The 20,239-nt window shown below is 35.3% G+C and overlaps 1 protein-coding gene across 2 annotated transcripts in view; it reads right to left on the bottom strand.

Moving 5' to 3' along the window:
• The window catches only part of LOC149785185 (nuclear pore complex protein Nup160-like), a 131,221-nt gene that overhangs the window by 33,799 nt on the left and 77,183 nt on the right, over positions 1-20,239 (bottom strand). For both annotated transcript variants that reach the window (XM_089978989.1, XM_089978988.1), the window contains exons 21-25: positions 18,091-18,247; positions 10,685-10,840; positions 8,031-8,163; positions 6,989-7,081; positions 753-847 (exon numbers count right to left, since the gene is read on the bottom strand). In XM_089978989.1, coding sequence (XP_089835115.1) covers positions 753-847; positions 6,989-7,081; positions 8,031-8,163; positions 10,685-10,840; positions 18,091-18,247 — 634 coding nt within the window. The remainder of the gene's footprint in view (positions 1-752; positions 848-6,988; positions 7,082-8,030; positions 8,164-10,684; positions 10,841-18,090; positions 18,248-20,239) is intronic.

Consider the following 20,239-nt stretch of genomic DNA (forward strand, 5'->3'; position numbering starts at 1 on the left):
CACCCAAATGATCCATACTACACTCTGCGAATATTCCGGTTAGAATTCGATAAATTTAACTCTCAATCAGTTTAGTTACGACTCAATTACGTATTTGTTTCGGGCATCAAGTGGTGGCAGAAAATTCCCTGGTTTTTCCTGACTTTCATCAATATTTGCAAAATTCAAAGACTTTTCATGGTCGGCAACAAAATGATCATTTCTCCCAACTTTTTCCCAATATCAGGATGGTGTGGGAACCCTGGTCTGGGGTGCTGCTGTAAAATTAGTCTGGTTCCCTGACTAATTTCACTAATTCTAAGATGAAGCCCAGATCCAAATAAAACATGGACAAACCAATTATCTGGACTTTTCAGCAACGATCATTTTTCCGCAGGTTTTGCTTGCCATAACCCCATATTTGAAGGGTAATTTTCATAAGACTTGTGGCGAAATCGTAAGAGTTGGCAAGTCTGGTACATGCCTATATTCAGTAAATCAATAAACAGTTCTGAAGTAAACAAATATATATATATATATATATATATATATATATATATATATATATATATATATATATACCCATTTTAATGGAAAACCCTTGTTCTTTTTAATTAGCGATCATGAAAAGCCCAATTAATTTCCAAAGTGATTTTATTGTGATACATCTGAAATACTCCATTATAAATACTATTATAGCTGCAAAATATTTTAGAGGAGAAACTCCACCAAAATAAAGCACACAAACAGACTGCTTATATAACTGAACTCACCGTGTAGGGTCTGGATTGGACATCATGGCCTGGTATGCCTCAGTATTGTGTCCCAGTTCTAGCTCATACTTAAAGACTTTAGACCAAAGTGTAGGCTGCAAATAAAAATTTCCATTAATTTCACAATTCTGTACATAGAGATTCTATTAATTAACCTGTGTAGCTTATGGAAATCACAACAAAACAGTCTCCATTACATGTACATGTATCATGTACTGAATTTCTGTTTACAATAGCACCCTTAAGATTTTTGTTAAAGCTGAAAATATGTTCAATACAATGTGAATCTAGAAACTCTAACTGGTTGCTTGTTTGGATGATGTTCAATGGCAGAACAGCGCATCAAAGCTATTAATTTTACTGAGGCAATGGGAGTATAATGCCTTGGCCAGAGTCTCAACATAACAAGCTATTTAGTGCTGAGGAAATGGGAACATAATGCCTTGGCCAGGGTCTCAGTTTAACAAGCCAGAGGCAATGGAAGTATAATGCCTTGGCCAAGGTCTCAATTTAACAAGTTATTTAGTGCTGAGGAAATGGGAGTAAAATTCCTTGGCCAGGGTCTCAGTTTAACAAGCTATTTAGTGCTGAGGAAATGAGAGTAAAATTCTCTGGCCAGTGTCTCAGCTTAACACTGCCTTGACCAAGGTCTCACCTCAACAAGCTTTATAGTAACAAGGCAATGGGAGTAATGCCTTGGCTAGGTACTCATCTCAACAAGCTATTTAGTCTCAAGGCGATGGATGCAAAATGCCTTGGCTAGGGACCCAAATCAACAACAACCTAGGTTTGTCTGGGTAGGACTAAAACCTGGGCCTTTGGGTTTTCTTTAGTCCAGCATTCTACAATTAAGCTACTGCATCTCCCTCCTACAAAGTCCATGTATGCAGGTATGTATATATCTACAGGGTTTAACAGCAAGTCAGCACAATACTGGCTAACCAATCAAAGTTAAGCTTGAAAACACTAAAGATAATAAAATTGCTATCCTGCAGCATTCAAACCTTAGGAACACAAACTGCTCTAAATAAACACAATGTATGTGATCCTACAAGATAAAAGGTAAAGATGATAAAATACTTTATAGATATTGCAAATAAAAGATAAAAGTAAAAAATACAAAATCTTTAAAATCATGCTTCAGTTTGTTACATAAATAAATCCTTTTTATATAAAAAAATAATTCAAAGTCTTTCTCCAATGGTACATCATCATAAAGTTTCTTAATCGAGTTCACATAATAAATGTGTCTTGCAAAGTGAAGTTGATAAACTAAACAAAAATGAGTTCAAATGTTAGTGAACAATGGCTGGAATGCATTCCAAGATCACCTTCTTGAGGTATGATGAAGCAGGTATGCACAGGAATGGCACAATAAAACCTCATCTATGTGGTTTGTTCAACAAGAGGGATGACATTCTCCAATGATGGGTGTGATGTTCCTAAGGTTGTCTGTGAACTCGAGAAGGTTGACTCTGCATGCCAGCCAACAGCTTCAAGTATATCTTGTATTAAAATGTTACATTTGAATATGAGGATTGCAGAGAAGCCTCGAATCTCATAAGCTGTAATCTTCATGAGGCTGCTCTGGTCTTGTAAACCTCAGAGTATGCTAGGCGTATAACCCACTTCAGCCACAAAACAAGGGCTTGAGATGTGATATCCTGTTTCTCAGCTCCCACTGGGAGAAATAGGCATTTGCTTGCATACCCTCCAAGGGGATGCTAAACCTATCAGGAAACATGTCTTGTATGATAGAAATTTTACCAAAGTGTGGGCTAGTGGCTCAAATTTACTCAAACTGAGCCATGTTAAAAACAGGGCAGATTTCATTCTGGAAACCAGGTGAGGATTTGGGTCGATTGGGATCAAAATTAGCTAAAAGATATGAAAGGACTTTATCATGCCCAATGTCATTTGTCATGATGACAAAATATGTCCGAAATCATAGATCGGTAGTCTTTGATAGCGATGGGGGCCACTGGCAATCAAGATTAACGTTTTCTCAAAATGTCAACCTCATTACATCCGTTACTTTCTCCGCTTTAATATGTAAAAAGCCAGCATTATTACATCCGAATGTATTCATGGTTGAAAGGTCAAATGTCTATATTTAGTGTATATGATACTGGGCCATTTCTACAACTTATTCAGTGGGAAAAAACGAAAACCGCATTTTTCAAAATGCTGAAAAACTAAATAAGCGAATATACGCTCACCTACGTCTACTTTTTAATTACTTTGGAGTTCTTTTTAAGAGAATAATGCTAAAATGTGAGCGAATATTTGCGGAAAACCCACAAAATATGTCTTTTTCAAAGGTCACCCATGCCAGCAAGAACGTTAACTCTTCCCGGCACATGGGTACGTACAAAATGTAAACAATGACAACAATATGACATAATTTGGGTTCAAAAACACACGAAAACTTGATTGTATGAAAAGGCAGACGTTTATAGCAAGGAATCGGATTATATAGACTTACTGTCATTCATTATATCAAACGTATTACAAAATATTTGTACAACTTTTGTTGTGTAATATATTTTCGAGGTTAAAGACTCGACGGGAGTATCACTCACCGACTCAGTGATACTAGACGTATTGATAATATCTATGTGATTGTGATCACTGAGATATTATCAATGTCAGGTCATCTGTCCTACGTACGATTCTTATCTAGAGACACTGGTATTAAAATTAAAATGTTCATGTTTAGTAGGGACGGAAAAGAGGTAAAAGTTTAAAATTGTCATGCCACTTTTTTGTGAATATCAATATGAATATTGTCATCATAAGCCAAGGAATAGAGAATTGATCTGTAGTATTTCTCCATTTAAACAAATACATAATCATAAATATTTCTGAACCAACTCAGAGACAGTTTCTTCTCTATCTCTGATACCACAGTTGTATTTACTTCATGAACTATGTAATATTGCTCAAAACAATGGTCAGAATTATTAAGAAAACATCGCAAAGTTAGGACATCCAAAATTTAATGTTGCACCATCCTAAGCTGACACTGTAGAAATCCTGACTTACTGTAATGAAAACTTAATGGAAAACCTTTTGTCATTGATTTTATTTTATAGATATGAAAACTGACCAAATATATCTTATGATAAGTAAATTCTAAAATAGCAATTGTTATTTACTAAATTGTGATTTCAGATAAATGTGTATATGTACAAGAACACTGTAATGAATATGCACTATTGGTTTTAAGAGTAACATGCAATTTCAACTTGGTATGACTCATGATTATGCTGTTTCATGCAAAAATGTTAGGGGGCATGTGATAAAAAGGCACAGAAAGTCTTCAGAAGTACCTGGAACATAGAAAAAGTGAATTTATTCTTGAAGCTGAATGTTCACAACACATTTATATATAACCATTTGTAAAAAATATGCAACTTTCAGCATGAAGTAACATGAGGTCAAAAATTCTGAACAAGTGACCAAAGACCAATATTAGAACTGGTGGATGGTACATGTGTTTGAATGCTTCCTGTGAATTTATTTGAAAAGCTATCATAAAGATGGTCTCATTGTTGAAATCTGCACACTCAAATTAAGCAGAAAATATTCCATTTTAAAAACAACATATAATTTCAACTTGTGTATGACTTAAAAATATAGTATTTCATGCTAAAATGTTGGGGGGTGATGATAAAAAGGCACAGGGGGGCTCCTGAATTACCTGGAACATATAAAAAGTCAAATTTATTCTTAATGCTGAATGTTCACAAAACATTTCTATATAAAATATATGTAAGAAATATGCAAATTTCAGCTTGAAATAACATGAGGTTAAGAATTTTTAAAAATTGCCAAAGACCAATATTAAAAATGGTGGACGGTACATGTGTTTGAATGCTTCCTGTGAATTTATTTGAAAAAATATCATAAAGATGGGTTCATTTTTTAAATCTGCACACTCAAATTATGCACAAAACATTCCATTTTTATATATTCTATAATTATGAAAAAATCATCCCCTGTTGCTATAGCCAGCACTGCTGGCTGGTGTGAACGGCACATGGTCAGCCATGGATAATGGTGGTATATAAAAAAGGTCCGGCAATCACCTGTACCAGCCACTACAACAGACAGATTTCTCACTGAAATCTCTGGTATAGTATTGATAAGATACCAACGGCTCAGCTAGACAGATGGATCTAACACTAAAATCCCTACATGAACTATTTCACTGGACCATTTCAACGAGAAGGTCCCCATGCTGTGATGGCTGGACTGCCTGTGTCATCTAGAAGGCTGGTGATGTCAGGACGGCTGGTAATGGTGTGGCAGTATCATGAGTTGGGCCCAACGGATCCGACATGAACCCCATGTGCCCTAACTTACAGGCACTTGAGCCCACTGGGCTGCCTAAAATTGGGAGAATACTCCCCCAATGTTTCTGTAGAAGCAAGCGATTAACGCAATGGTAAAGAGGCAAAATGTTCCCAGATGTAAGGAGCTGCATTGTTGTCTCCTGTACGAGACGACACATTTCTTCTAATGATGGCAGAACCCTTCCTGTATCCTCTCTGTCCCCTGTTGCCACTGTAGCTATAGGTTGCACCCAATAAATATTGCAGGATGGGAACCCCATCACACCCCACAAGGCTTGTGATGGAAGTGACTTGGGGCGAAGGCTGAGAACACTGAAGCTGTTTTCAACATCCTTTCTTCCCTCTTGGCTGCTTCAAGCACTGCTTTCCTGGTGTTCTCTGACCAGATGCAGAATATGTTGCAAGGTGAGGTCAAAGTACATTTCATACATACAATGTAAGGGTCATGACTATCCTCCCTTGCCTTAAATTTCTTGCACTTCAAACATTTGGAAGACATTCCACTGAAATAACACCACAATAAAACTTAACACAAAAACTAGTAATGTATTTGAAATTACTAAGTGGCTAAAACACTGTTGTAAATACAAGAGTAGTGAACATGTTGTATCTGAAACCTATGGCCCTGTTATAAACTTACGAAGAATTTTAAGTTAATAATTAAACCACAGTTCTATCAAAACAGCATGAAACACCAATAAACTAAGCATAAATATCAAGCAGCACTTTAGAATTTCACTAATAAGAGCTCCATAATGGATGGAATAAGCGAAAAAAAAATCAGTCACACTAACTCATAATGACCTTGTATAGGTCGACGATAGCGTGGTTAGGTGGAGGTCTTAAACGACGAAGTCCCAAAAGGTGATAAAATCACTTAAAATTGGTGGAAATTGTAAAATATGGCATACAACCTGCAGTAGATCAATCAGTTGCCATAATACCAGAGATTGATACAAATTATAATATTTGTGATTGTAGCTTAGTAGTGTTTGATACTATTTGTAATTGTAACTTAGTGTTTGATATTATTTTTAACTCGGTGTTTGATAACATTTGTAACTCAGATGGATAATATTTGTAATATTAACTAGTGTTTGATATCTGTAATTGTAACTCAGTGTTTAATAATATTTGTAACTCAGTCATTGATAATATTTGTAACTGAGTATTTAATAAATTTGTAACTGTAACTCAGTGTTTGTGTCTGACAAATCTTGGGCATGGAGCACTAGTCATCCGCATACTTGATTTGGGTTTCCCTATGTTGAATTCAGGTAGCCCAGTGGTTTATTTAATGATAGTGATTTTTCAACATTAAAAAAAAAATAAAAACAGCACAAACAATTATAAAAATATTCTACAAAGAAGCATAATTATTATCAACTCAAAACATGGAAAGCTAGATTTCAACGTTCTTTTCTTGGGCTAGTTGCTTGATTTTGAAATTTCTTAGGCTCTGTCACTCATCGAATTCTTTGATGTTAAGTATAATTTCCATCTGGTGCATTTAAACAATAATATAACCAGGTGACTGAGAATAATGAAATTTCTCAATCTGAATGCACAGCCCCAAATAAACTGTTTCATTTTTATCTATAATAAAAGTCAAATTAAAAGCTTTTGAATGGTAATAAAATCTAGAAATACACATACAGCATCTTGTATAGTTTATCTTAGAAAAACTTAATATATAATGTAGGCAATCATAAAGTTTGAGCACACACTCAATACCAGAGGCAGCTTTGTAAAAGCAAGACCTTAATCTTATGCTTGTAAAAGTAAACATCTGTAATACACAGAATTTCACTTAGTGCTAACTTCAATGACAACATGCGTGGTCTTGAAAACACATCAATGTCAAGATAGGAAACTTACAACATTTTCATCATCCCCAGCAGTTTCTATGGCTTTTTTGGCAAGAGAAATTACAACATCTGGGGCTGAAAACTCCTCAAATTGTTTGATAACCTACAGAAGAAAAACCAAAAGATACTCACTCAATCATCATTAATACAACAATTTACATGCTGTAATGTTAAATTTTCTATTTTTGTAATGGGCCCATCATTTGGGGGAAAAATGTATTATCTAGGAACAATTCATACTTGGATTTTCTTAAACGCTAAAACTGAAAATAATACAATTTTTCAAATATTTTTCATTGGGACTGGGACCCATTACTGGAAGCTAAGAAACCATAAAAAAAAGTTCTTGCAAAAAAATATGGATGTGTTCATTTTCTCTGGTGAAATTACTACCGTCTGTACTTGCTTATAAGACAAGTCCAACTGAACAGACTCAGATCTGCCATCACATAATGTGGTATCAGATCTGAATCTGTGTAGTTTGTTAGGAGCAATCAGTGGAACAACACAGACACTAATATGCAGGCACAGATATGACATGGCAGATCAGGATCTCTGTTGTTAGCAACTTGACTCAACTTAAAAGTGGGCAAATATCATAAATACTGTTATACATCTTTGACACTCCTTGAATTTGTACAGCAAGTTTAACTGGTCACTGTGTCTGTAAAGCATGTTTACTTGGTCTTTGTGTTTCTTAAGCATGTTTCCTTGGTCCTTGTGTTTGTACAGCAAGTTTAATTGGTCACTGTGTGCAGCAAGCTTAATTGGTCAATACTTTCCTCATTTTGCCTCAAAAAGTTTAATTCAGATTTAAACCCCAAGCTTAAAAGAACTAAACAAGAGGCACCTTAACATTAGTTAAACTCTGCATTCATGCAAAACTAGAACTAAGAAAACTTTACATTTCTAAAAAACTCGACTAACTGTAGCTAAGTGTATCAAACAGGAACCTAAAATGTCACACAAACAAAGAAGTGTATCTGACGTTTAAGAATTTACAGAAACAAATGGCTTAAAATAAAGTTTACCAAACTAAACTGAAAGCCTACCTTCAAATAGTAGATGACTTGAAGCCTGTCATCATCTTCCTCCTGTGCCTGAAGGAGATTGTCCCTCAAAAATGGTTCCATTGCCACTCCTTCACGTGCTTCATTAAAACACTCTGCTGCTTTATGGGGCTCACTGAAACAGATTTAGAGACCACGATAATACTCTATTGACTTTTAAATCTATTTGTCTTTAAAACTACAAGCATCCTCATTATCAAGATGACATTGTAAAGACTTATAAATATGTCTTCAAACTATAAGCCATCACATGACCAAGATGATATTCTAAAGATTTCTAAATATATGGTGGCACTCTACAATTTCATATTTTGCTCAGGGTCAGCTTTTAAACTGCTCCAGTGGTCAAAGTGGTTAGTGCACTGACTCGGATAAGAGAATCACAGGTCTGAACCCCGGGTCGAGACATAACAAAGTCTCCTAAGAATGGTACAAGTAGCTGACTCGGATGCAGGAAGTTGTGGGTTCGATCCCTGGCGGAGTCATACAAAAGACTTATAAAAATGGTACTAACAGCCAACTCACTTGGCGCTCAGCATTAAGAGGTTAGTGTTAGGACTGGTTGGCCTGGTATCAGGATAATATGACTGGGTGGGACATCATGCTACATGTCTGTGGCATGATGCCCCAGTACTAAACACCACTATAAACTGTCACACTGCAGACATCGTAGCGACATGACAGAAATTTTGTTAAAGCTACATTAAAATTCCAAATCACACACACACACACAAATCCAAAAAGCACAGATTTTTAAAGAAAAAGAATTTCCTTGGCTTTTCTCACTGGTTATACTGGCTATTAAAAAAAAGACCTTGTATATACTGGCTATTGTTAAAGGAACTTTTAATTTCCTTTATTTAGTGTGTCTCATTGATGGGTGTGACAAGGGTAATAGAGTATACAAAGCTTGTTAGACCTATCAAAAAACTGCTCACTTTCTGGACTTCAGAGGTAAATTGTAAAAACAAGAGATGATGACTTTTTTTTATATGTTTAATAGATTTGGTAATTCATTCATTGCACTTTCATAAGCTGGTATTGTCAAGTCAAGCAAAATTCATGTTCCCTATTTTAGTAACAGCTAAAGTTAGTGTACTAATTCTGGCTAAAAAATTTTGATCGCATGGAAGCAGCCATTCAGTTAACTGTGTGCTCAGATCATGTACAATTTCCTCAATTACAATATTTCAGTCACAGTACATGGAAGTAACATAGAGGTATGTCAATATTCTTTATGTTATGCATTTTGCAAATGCAAAAACTTCATCTTACACCTGTCACTCTCCCAGAAGTTCATAATATCTGTGGTGTCTCCACATGACCAAGATTTCTAAATATTTCTTTAAAATTATAAACCTCCACCAACTGGCAGAAATTCTAAACATTGTGATGGCCATCTGCAGACTTTACACATCATGTCTCGAAGTTTGTAGTTTCTAACTTAAATGGTGTAGAGGAATTTGCAAAACATTATACACACAAGTATGCGCCTCTCAATAGGGAGAATCATACAGTTACCACTGTGTCTTCAAGATGTCTTTGAATTATACGTTAGGATTCATATCTAGCCATGCCTACAAGTGGTTCAAGTTTTCCCAATTAATATATGGTTCATGTCTTCCCAAGCTAAAAGTGGTTCATGTCCTCCCAAGCCTGCTAGTGGTTCATATCTTCTAAAGCAACTAGTGGTTCATGTCCTCCCAAGCCTGCCAGTGGTTCATGTCTTCCAAAGTTACTAGTGGTTCATATCTTCTAAAGCAACTAGTGGTTCATGTCCTCCCAAGCCTGCTAGTGGTTCATGTCTTCTAAAGTTACTAGTGGTTCATGTCTTCCAAAGCAACCTGTGGTTCAGGCCTCCCATGCGTACTAGTGTTTCAGGTCATCCCAAGCCTGCTAGTTATTCATGTCTACCCAAAGCTGCTAGTGGCTTGTGTCTTTCATGCCTACAAATAATCCAAGTGTTCCCAAGCCTATTTATGGTTTATGTCTTCCCATGCCTGCTAGTGGTTCTGGTCTTCCCACACCTACTAGTGTTTCTTGTCTTCCCAAACTTACTAGTGGTTCAAGCCTTCCCAAGCCTCATTCGTAGGGTCAATACTTATTCTGATTTCCACTGAGATCACATGACTCCTCTCAACTGGCACCAGTTCCAAACTATTTCCAAGAGGACATCATAACACTGCCTACACAAGCCAGTATCAACCTTGTTTCCAAACATAATTGGTTTGTGTTTTTGTTTTAAATAATGAATATTTCAAGAAAAGTTCTATAAATTAACTTGGACAGAAGCTTAAATGTTATATATTCTATTTTATCTGTAACTTCTGGAAAATTCTTTCTAAAGCAAGGTTAAATAAAAAGAATTCCTACAAGTTACTAGCAGATTAAATCTTGAAGTAACCAGTATTATCCAAAGTGTAAATGCTGCAAAGTCAAATGGTGCAAATGAAGCTGTTAAAACAGCAACAGCCAGAGCTGGACATGAATCCCACATGTCCTTTGATCCTAGTACCTTCTCACTCTTAGCTTATGTTTGGATTACTATTTATTTTCTTCATACTTTCAAGCAAAATTTTACTTTAAGCAAGTAAACAAGGCCATCCTGCCTCACTGAATAAAAAACAAGTATTCACTCAAAATGGAGGTAGCAGAGGCCCAGAGCAAACTGCCTAGAAGCTGGAATCCAATCGCACCACAAATTTAAGTAGCACAGGTACTCCTGAAGAGGCAAATACTGGCAACAGCCGATCAGAAACTCTCCAAATGTGAAACGCTCACTCAGTGGCCAGCTGACATTAGTCAAGGAGCATAATCTATAAACTACATGGAAAACTATCAGGGTCGAACAATTTTAAAATCAGATGCTATAAATGTGGATCACTAAATAAAAAGCAAAACATGGCTGCCTAGATTGGTTTATGTGGCCTTAAGAAACCATTTCAATATTTTTTCTTCTTTTTTAAGTCTTAATGTGTAAAGAATGATTGTACTTATTTTGTGGGAAAATGTATGGCATTCAATTGCACACTGGCATAATGTAAATCTATAGCAATGAAGTACACATTGGCATAATAATAAATGTATGACATTCAAATGCACATAAGAATAATAATAACAATAAATGTATGGCATTCACATGCACATTGGCATAATAATAAATGTATGGCATTCAAATGCACATTGGCATAATAACAAATGTATGGCATTCACATGCACATTGGCATAATAATAAATGTATGGCATTCACATGCACATTGGCATAATAATAAATGTATGGCATTCACATGCACATTGGCATAATAATAAATGTATGGCATTCAAATGCACATTGGCATAATAATAAATGTATGGCATTCACATGCACATTGGCATAATAATAAATGTATGGCATTCACATGCACATTGGCATAATAAATGTATGGCATTCAAATGCACATTGGCATAATAACAAATGTATGGCATTCACATGCACATTGGCATAATAAATTTATGGCATTCAAATGCACATTGGCATAATAACAAATGTATGGCATTCACATGCACATTGGCATAATAATAAATGTATGGCATTCACATGCACATTGGCATAATAATAAATGTATGGCATTCGCATGCACATTGGCATAATAATAAATGTATGGCATTCACATGCACATTGGCATAATAATAAATGCTAAAATTGTAAATATAAAGATTTCCACAAAAATCTTTGAAAATATAAATCCTTCCAAATAAATGTGAACATGAAATGATAAAAGATTAATGGTAAATATGTTATACATCTGTCAAATGAAAGATACAAGAACAAATATTATAAAATCCTTAGAATATAGGGTTATGATTTATTATATCTACTGAATTCCCTCAAAACACATAAGATTTTGTTTAGAGGCACTACACCAAAAAGTGCCTAATTGTGTTCATATAAAACAACTTCTGCCTCATAGGTTTCAAATGTATGCACTCAACATTCACCCTTGCAAGTTTATGAACTCAATATTTACCTCTAAGGAACTTTACGATGAAGAAGAAAAAGTCATAATGTCATGTAGCCACTGTTATGACTGTATGGTCTAAAACTATGTAACAGAAAAGAGCAAAAACCAACAAGTTCTGTAAAATTCAACAAATAATTTATTTCCCAAGAATAAAAAAATTAAAATTTAAAAAGAACTGACAGTATTGTAGTTTAAATCACACATAGTCCTGAGAGTTCTGTCTAGTCCAAAAGCATTGAGTATTCTGAGTGAATTACAGAAATGTTCTGAATAGATTCCAATTCTGAATGTGCCATTGTGCCATTAGACTCGAATGTACTAATGTCACAAAAATCTTGAAGTATCACAATTATATGATCCAAAATGTCCTTGAATGAATTCACAATAATCCCAAAATACTAATAAAAATAAATAAATCCTCTCAAAGTTAAAACTGAACACAACAATATCACTGTCAAAAAGTCACATCTAATTCAGGCCAGACAAAAGTGAAGAGCAAAAATTCTAAAGTAATGTGCAAATATCCTATGTCTAATTTGCAAGTTGGGCTTGACAATAAAACGAATCGGCCAAAAGTCACTTACTTGGATCACAACTACCTAGTAGTCATATGCAAGAAAAACAGGCTTCTTCTGATGCTAGTGATTGCACCAATGTTTCTTTACATTCTGCATCCATATTTGATGGCATGTCTGCATTATTTATCCAAAGGTCTTTAGGAATGGATACATTGTCAAAATTGCTAAACTTTGTTTTCAAGAGAAAGCTATTGAACAGATTTTTGACCTGTAGTAATGGAAGTCACATTTGATGGCAGATTGGCATCAAATGTGTAAACTTAAAATGCCTAGAACTGAGATGCTATCTCTCTAAAGGCCTAGAACTGAGATGCTCTCAAAGAGGTCTTGAACTGAGATGCTCTCTTTCTAAAGGCCTAGAACTGAGATGTTCTCAAAGAGGCCTTGAACTAAGATACTCTTTTTCTAAAAGGCCCAGAACTGAGATGCTCTCTTTCTAAAAGACCTAGAACTGAGATGCTTTCTTTCTAAGAGGCATAGAGTGGAGATGCTTTCTTTCTAAGAGGCCTAGCTTTCTTTCTAAGAGGCCTAAAACTGAGATGCGTTCTTTCTAAGAGGCTTAGAAGTGAGATGCTCTCTTTCAGACGCTTCATTTCAGATTTTGTCAAATTCTGTTCCAAGTGTTTGAGAAGTTTCTTAAGGCTTTCTATTTATAGTAATAACAACCACATTTGATGGTGGACTGCATCATTTCAAAGTTCTTCAAGCAAGGATGCTTTTTGAAAAATTGGGTCAAATTCTGAAGAGTGGTTTTTGAAAAGTCATTTAAAGAATTTTCCATTTTTCCATAATCGTAGCAAATCAGCAGTATTTGTATAAAATTAAAAGAATTCTATGACAGAATGCTGACACACTTGGTCAAACTCTGTTGAGCAGTTTTGGAGAAGCTTTATAAATGTTATTCTATCTTTGAATGGCAGCCATCATCAAAGATGAATAAGCATCATTTATTGTTGTTACGAATTTAATGCCAATTTTCAGCAAAGGATAAGCCATAAATCATAGCCAGCATAACTGGTGGGAGAAGAACCTGGGAAAGTCCCAATAAGAACCACCAACCCATGGAAACCTACTTGTAAACTTTCTCACATACCCACAAACACCAAGCCTGAAACTCAAACCCAAGTTGGCTGAGGTGAAATGGCAGTGACTGCTAAGGGCATGTGCTTTTTACCACACTGCCAACATTTTAAGGCCTTCAAATCTGCTCAAATTATGTAGAGTTGTTTTTGAGAGTAAATCATTTAACAGTGTTTCTATTTTCAGTAAAAGTGGCCATAACTGATGTGGATTGGCATCATTTACAAACAATAGATCCATGTGGGTCTGAGATTGTTCACCTGGCTGACATCTGCCTAATATGAGTGGTTGGCATAGACATCTGAGTCAGTAGGTTGCTTTCTAATACAATTTATCTGAATGTTGTTGACAGTATATGAAAACAATTTCCAGGTTTCCCTAGTTTATGTAACATTTTAAATGGCACATCAGCATCATTTGTCTAAGGGTCCTATGCCAGAATGCATAGTGTCCATTACACTCAAATTCTCTTAAGATTTTTTTTAAGATGAAAATTTGGTAATGGCAGCCTTATTTAATAACAAAACCACCACTTATATAAATCTGACACACAGTCATGCTGAATACTCTGTCAAATTCAACACAAGTCTGTTAAGTTGTGTGTTTCCAAATGTTATTAACGGTATTTCTATTATTTTTACATTTTTTATAAAGTCATTCATGCCAATTTGCACTTGGTAAAAACCTGGTAAAATTCTGATGCATAGTCATTGAGAAGTTGTAGAAAGGACTTGCCAGTTTTAGTAATGGTGATGATAATTGATATTTCTGTAATGATTGCCATATTTGTTGGCATTTTGGCATGATTTTTAAAAATCCGAAAGCCCTTTATGCCAGGATACTTCTTTTCAATTCAAATTCTGTTGAGCAGTTTTTCAAGTAATGTTTTTCTATTTCTAGCAATGGGACCATATCTGATAGAGGATCAGCACCAACTGCTTAAAACTGAAAGCCCTCCATGACAGAATGCTTTCTGTCAAATTTGATCAAATTCTGTTAAGCAGTTTTCAAGAAAAAATCATGTACAAATTTTCTATCTTTAGCAATGGCACATTTTATGGCCGATTAGAATTATTTGCATCAAAATAAAAATCTTTAAGCCAGTTTGTTTTACATCAAGTGCTCTAATTCCATTCACAACTGTTTAATGATTTTTCTACTTTTAGCAGCAAAAACAAGATTTTCAACTTGTCCTCCATGGCGGCCATATTGGATATTTGAGAGACACCAGTTTCAATTTTGGTCAACTAGACCATAAGATGAAACTATGCCATATAAAATGGCACATGAAACTTCACCAACATAAGGTGAATGCATGTACTACCCTCCTCCAAAAATGCATGGACCAAATCTGATTTTAGTAATGGTGACCCTGACCTTCAAGCTATCAACTTGTGTCATGAAAATAGTACTATGTTGTAGGCATTAGAATGGCATGTAACTGCAGACATTATCACAGAATATAAAAAACTGCATGTAATAGCAGAGACGATACCACTAAATATTGAAAACTGCATGTAATGGCAGAGACATTTCCACCAAACATCAAACACTGTATGTCCACCATTGTACAACCTCACCAAATGCAACTGGAAAAACATTTTCCAATCAATGGTGTCTCATTGCTTGACTACAAAATGTAACTTTATATGCAATTGATTTGAGTGACTGATCTAAACGTAAAATGCTTACATGATCAGAATAAGTTTTGTTAATATTAATGAAAGTAACATGTTCTGTTATGTTCACGACAAGTCAACTGAGCGATTTTCACACGCTTGCAGATTTGTAAGAGAGGATTTATTAAGCTGAATGGGGATTTATATAGCTGAAAACACAGCCAACTTTCCCTGAAATCAGCTATAGAGGCATGAAGTTGCAATCCACACTGTTCAGTTGAAAACACTGACAAACTTCCCTGAAATCAGCTATAGAGGCATGAAGTTAGTCCTCACTGTTCAGTTGAAAACACTGACAAACTTCCCTAATATCAGCTATAGAGGCATGAAGTTAGTCCTCACCGTTCAATTGAAAACACTGACAAACTTCCCTAATATCAGCTATAGAGGCATGAAGTTAGTCCTCACCGTTCAATTGAAAACACTGACAAACTTCCCTAATATCAGCTATAGAGGCATGAAGTTAGTCCTCACCGTTCAATTGAAAACACTGACAAACTTCCCTAATATCAGCTATAGAGGCATGAAGTTAGTCCTCACCGTTCAATTGAAAACACTGACAAACTTCCCTAATATCAGCTATAGAGGCATGAAGTTAGTCCTCACTGTTCAGTTGAAAACACTGACAAACTTCCCTAATATCAGCTATAGAGGCATGAAGTTAGTCCTCACCGTTCAATTGAAAACACTGACAAACTTCCCTAATATCAGCTATAGAGGCATGAAGTTAGTCCTCATCGTTCAATTGAAAACACTGACAAACTTCCCTAATATCAGCTATAGAGGCATGAAGTTACTGTCCAGAAATAAAATGCAAAGGTAAATTTGCAGTTACTCTTGTTGTGGGTTTCAGCACATAATAGGCCATAAATGATAGCCAGTATATCTGGTAAAGGAAGATTCTGGGAGAACCCTGGAAAGAACCACCAACCCATACGAAGCTACAGGCAAGCTTTTTCACATATCCACAATGGCCAAGCCCAAAATTCAAACCTACACAGACAGAGGTGAGATCTCAGTGATCTGCAAAGCATGTAACTTAAGCCACTCAGCTGCACCGGGCCCAAGTTACAGTCCAGAAATGAAATGCATGGGTAAAATTATTTTTTTAAATACTCTGACCGTATATATCAAGCTAATGACTCCCAAATCAACTGGCCCATCTTTTATAGAGAAAAAAATACAACAAAATGTGTCAAGTTTCAATGATATCAGCTGACTAGAACTTAAGGAATCAAATCAAAAGGCCTATTTTATTGACAGTGGCCTTGACTTTGAAGGAAGTATGTACAAAGTATAGTGCTTAAGTTTCCGTCCAGAAATGAAATGCAGTGGTCAGATCTATTTTAAGTGACAGCAACAGTGACCTTTGAGCTACTAGCCCTTAAATCAATAAAGTTGCTAAATTTCAATGAATTCTGCTATCTAGAACCAGGTTATCATCTGGAAAAAAAATGCATAGGCAAAATGTAATTTAGCAACAGTGACCTTAACATGAAAACTACTGATCTACAAATCAAAACAGTATATAGATTTTATACCTAAGTCTTTTGTTTGGGGTTTTGTTTCCATTTTTATGGCTGAAAAATATGTAGGGCTGGCATCTGGAAAATTTGAACGTTTGGATAATCGGATCCCTGATGGTACTTAAATTTTGGAACGATTTCATGAGTCAAGCATAATAAGTTCTTTTTATTTTAAATGGAAAATAAAACTTACAAATAACGTAATTAATGGCATTCAATAATTTCTTTTGCTTTAACAGGTAAATTTCCTGGTACAGTAATTTTCTATTTAACAGTGGCCATATCTGATGGTGGATCAAACTGTTTGTACAACATGAAAGCCCTCTATCAGGATATGTACTGTAAACTGGTACTGTCTTTGTACAACATGAAAGCCCTCTATCAGGATACATACTGTAAACTGGTACTGTCTTTGTACAACATGAAAGCCCTCTATCAGGATACGTACTGTAAACTGGTAGTGACTTTGTACAACATGAAAGCCCTCTATCAGGATACATACTGTAAACTGGTACTGTCTTTGTACAACATGAAAGCCCTCTATCAGGATACATCCTGTAAACTGGTAGTGACTTTGTACAACATGAAAGCCCTCTATCAGGATACGTACTGTAAACTGGTACTATCTTTGTACAACATGAAAGCCCTTTACCAGGATACGTATTGTAAACTGGTCCTGACTTTGTACAACATGAAAGCCCTCTATCAGGATACGTACTATTAACTGGTATTGACTTTGTACAACATGAAAGCCCTCTATCAGGATACGTACTGTAAACTGGTACTGTCTTTGTACAACTTGAAAGCCCTCTATCAGGATACATACTGAAAACTGGTATTGACTGGTCCTTAATCATGAATTTCAAATTGTTTTTTTATTTTTAGTAACTGTGGCTATATTTGATTGCAGGTTAACATCCTTTGAACAAACTGGAAGGAGCTTTATGCTGATATGCTTCCTGGCACATTTGATACAGTTCAGTTGAGTGATTTTTAAGATGTCAATAGCAACTGTGAATGGAAGAATAATGGATGACACACAAAAGACCATTTGGGCTCATGGCTAAAAAACACTGATACCTTAATTCTGAATTCATCCAGAAATCTATCATGCATAAAACCAGAAGTAAACATTTAGTAAATGAGACACCATGACTGAAGCCAGAAGTAAAGGATACAGTAAACGAGATATAAGCTGATTCAGCACATTGAGACCAATAGTCCAGACTCTTTTGGGATCATCATCAAGTTGTGTATTGTTGGCAAGCTGTGCTCGAACCTGCTCTCCACCTACACCACAGATGAGCAACTCTAGCATACTTGTATTGGATGAGTCTGAAATATAAAAGTTTTTTTTTAAAATCCAGATTGCAAAGTCACCATACAAAGATATATTTGTCTCTTAAGGCCTGAAAAATGATAAACTATGCTCCGAAACAAACAGGAGATCATAGTCAAAAATTCGCTGACAAAAGCAATTATCCAAATTACAACTTGTAATATGAACCTAACTTTTTAACATTCTACTTTTTATATGCTCCACAAATAGATAGTTTTTAAAAAGCTACAGAACTAAAATGTCTGCTGCAAATAAAAATATTTCATGTGATTCATTGGTTGGATCTCCAATCAGTAGGCTTCTTTATATCTTACAGCGCAACCCAACTACATAGTTTAGTTAAGATGTGTTCAGCAGTCCCTTTTTTTTTTTTTTTACACAGAAAGTGTGCTGAAGGTTTATTATATTCAGCTGTGAGTCTGGCACACTAATCACTGAGCCACTGAGGCCCTGTACAATCCAAGGTATAGCACGCAAACCAGGGCACAGGAATGGACAAGCAAATATTATAAACTAAACACTGTAATATTATACACTAGACATTGTAATATTATAAACTCTGCCTTATAACAAGCATTTGAAAACTAAAATATGATTTTCTTCAAATATCGTAACTGATTGTGCTAGCTATGAATAGTAACGAAAATACAAACACAGATTAGGTCTAAACTGTCAACATACAAAGATAAAGTAGGTCTACTGTCAACATACAAAGATAAAGTAGGTCTACTGTCAACATACAAAGATAAAGTAGGTCTACTGTCAACATACAAAGATAAAGTAGGTCTACTGTCAACATACAAAGATAAAGTAGGTCTACTGTCATCATACAAAGATAAAGTAGGTCTACTGTCAACATAACAAGATAGATTAGGTCTACACTGTCATCATATAAAAATAAATTAGGTCTATACTTTCATTATACAAATATAGATGAGGTCTACACTGCATCATACACTGATAGATTGTCTACACTGTTATCATACATAAAGTCAAGACTGTCATCATACAAAGATAAAGTAGGTCTACACTGTCATCATAGAAAAATAATTATGTCTACACTGTCATCATACAAAGATAGATTAGGACAACATCATACAAATATAGATTAGGACTACACTGTGTTCATACGAAGATAGATTGTCTACACTGTTATCATACATAGATTAAGTCAAGACTGTCATCATACAAAGATAAATTAGGTCTACACTGTCATCATACAAAGATAAATTAGGTCTACACTGTCATCATACAAAGATAGATTAGGACAACATCATACAAATATAGATTAGGACTACACTGTGTTCATACGAAGATAGATTGTCTACACTGTCAGCATGCATAGATAGATTAGGTCTACACTGTCATCTTACAAAGATAGATTGTCAACACACTCATCATACATAGATTAGGTCTACACTGTCATCATACAAAGATAGATTGTCAACACACTCATCATACAAAGATTAGGTCTACACTGTCATCATACAAAGATAGATTGTCAACACACTCATCATACAAAGATAGATTAGGTCTACACTGTCATCATACAAAGATAGATTGTCAACACACTCATCATACATAGATAGATTAGGTCTACACTGTCATCATACAAACATAGATTGTCAACACACTCATCATACATAGATTAGGTCTACACTGTCATCATACAAAGATCGATTGTCAACACACTCATCATACAAAGATTAGGTCTACACTGTCATCATACAAAGATAGATTGTCAACAGACTCATCATACATAGATAGATTAGGTCTACACTGTCATCATACAAAGATAGATTGTCAACACACTCATCATACATAGATTAGGTCTACACTGTCACCATACAAAGATAGATTGTCAACACACTCATCATACATAGATAGATTAGGTCTACACTGTCATCATACAAAGATAGATTGTCAACACACTCATCATACAAAGATTAGGTCTACACTGTCATCATACAAAGATAGATTGTCAACAG

The sequence above is a fragment of the Sinohyriopsis cumingii genome, chromosome 13 (assembly GCF_028554795.1).
Source record: "Sinohyriopsis cumingii isolate HCF-2022 chromosome 13, ASM2855479v2, whole genome shotgun sequence".
NCBI lineage: Eukaryota > Metazoa > Mollusca > Bivalvia > Unionida > Unionidae > Sinohyriopsis > Sinohyriopsis cumingii.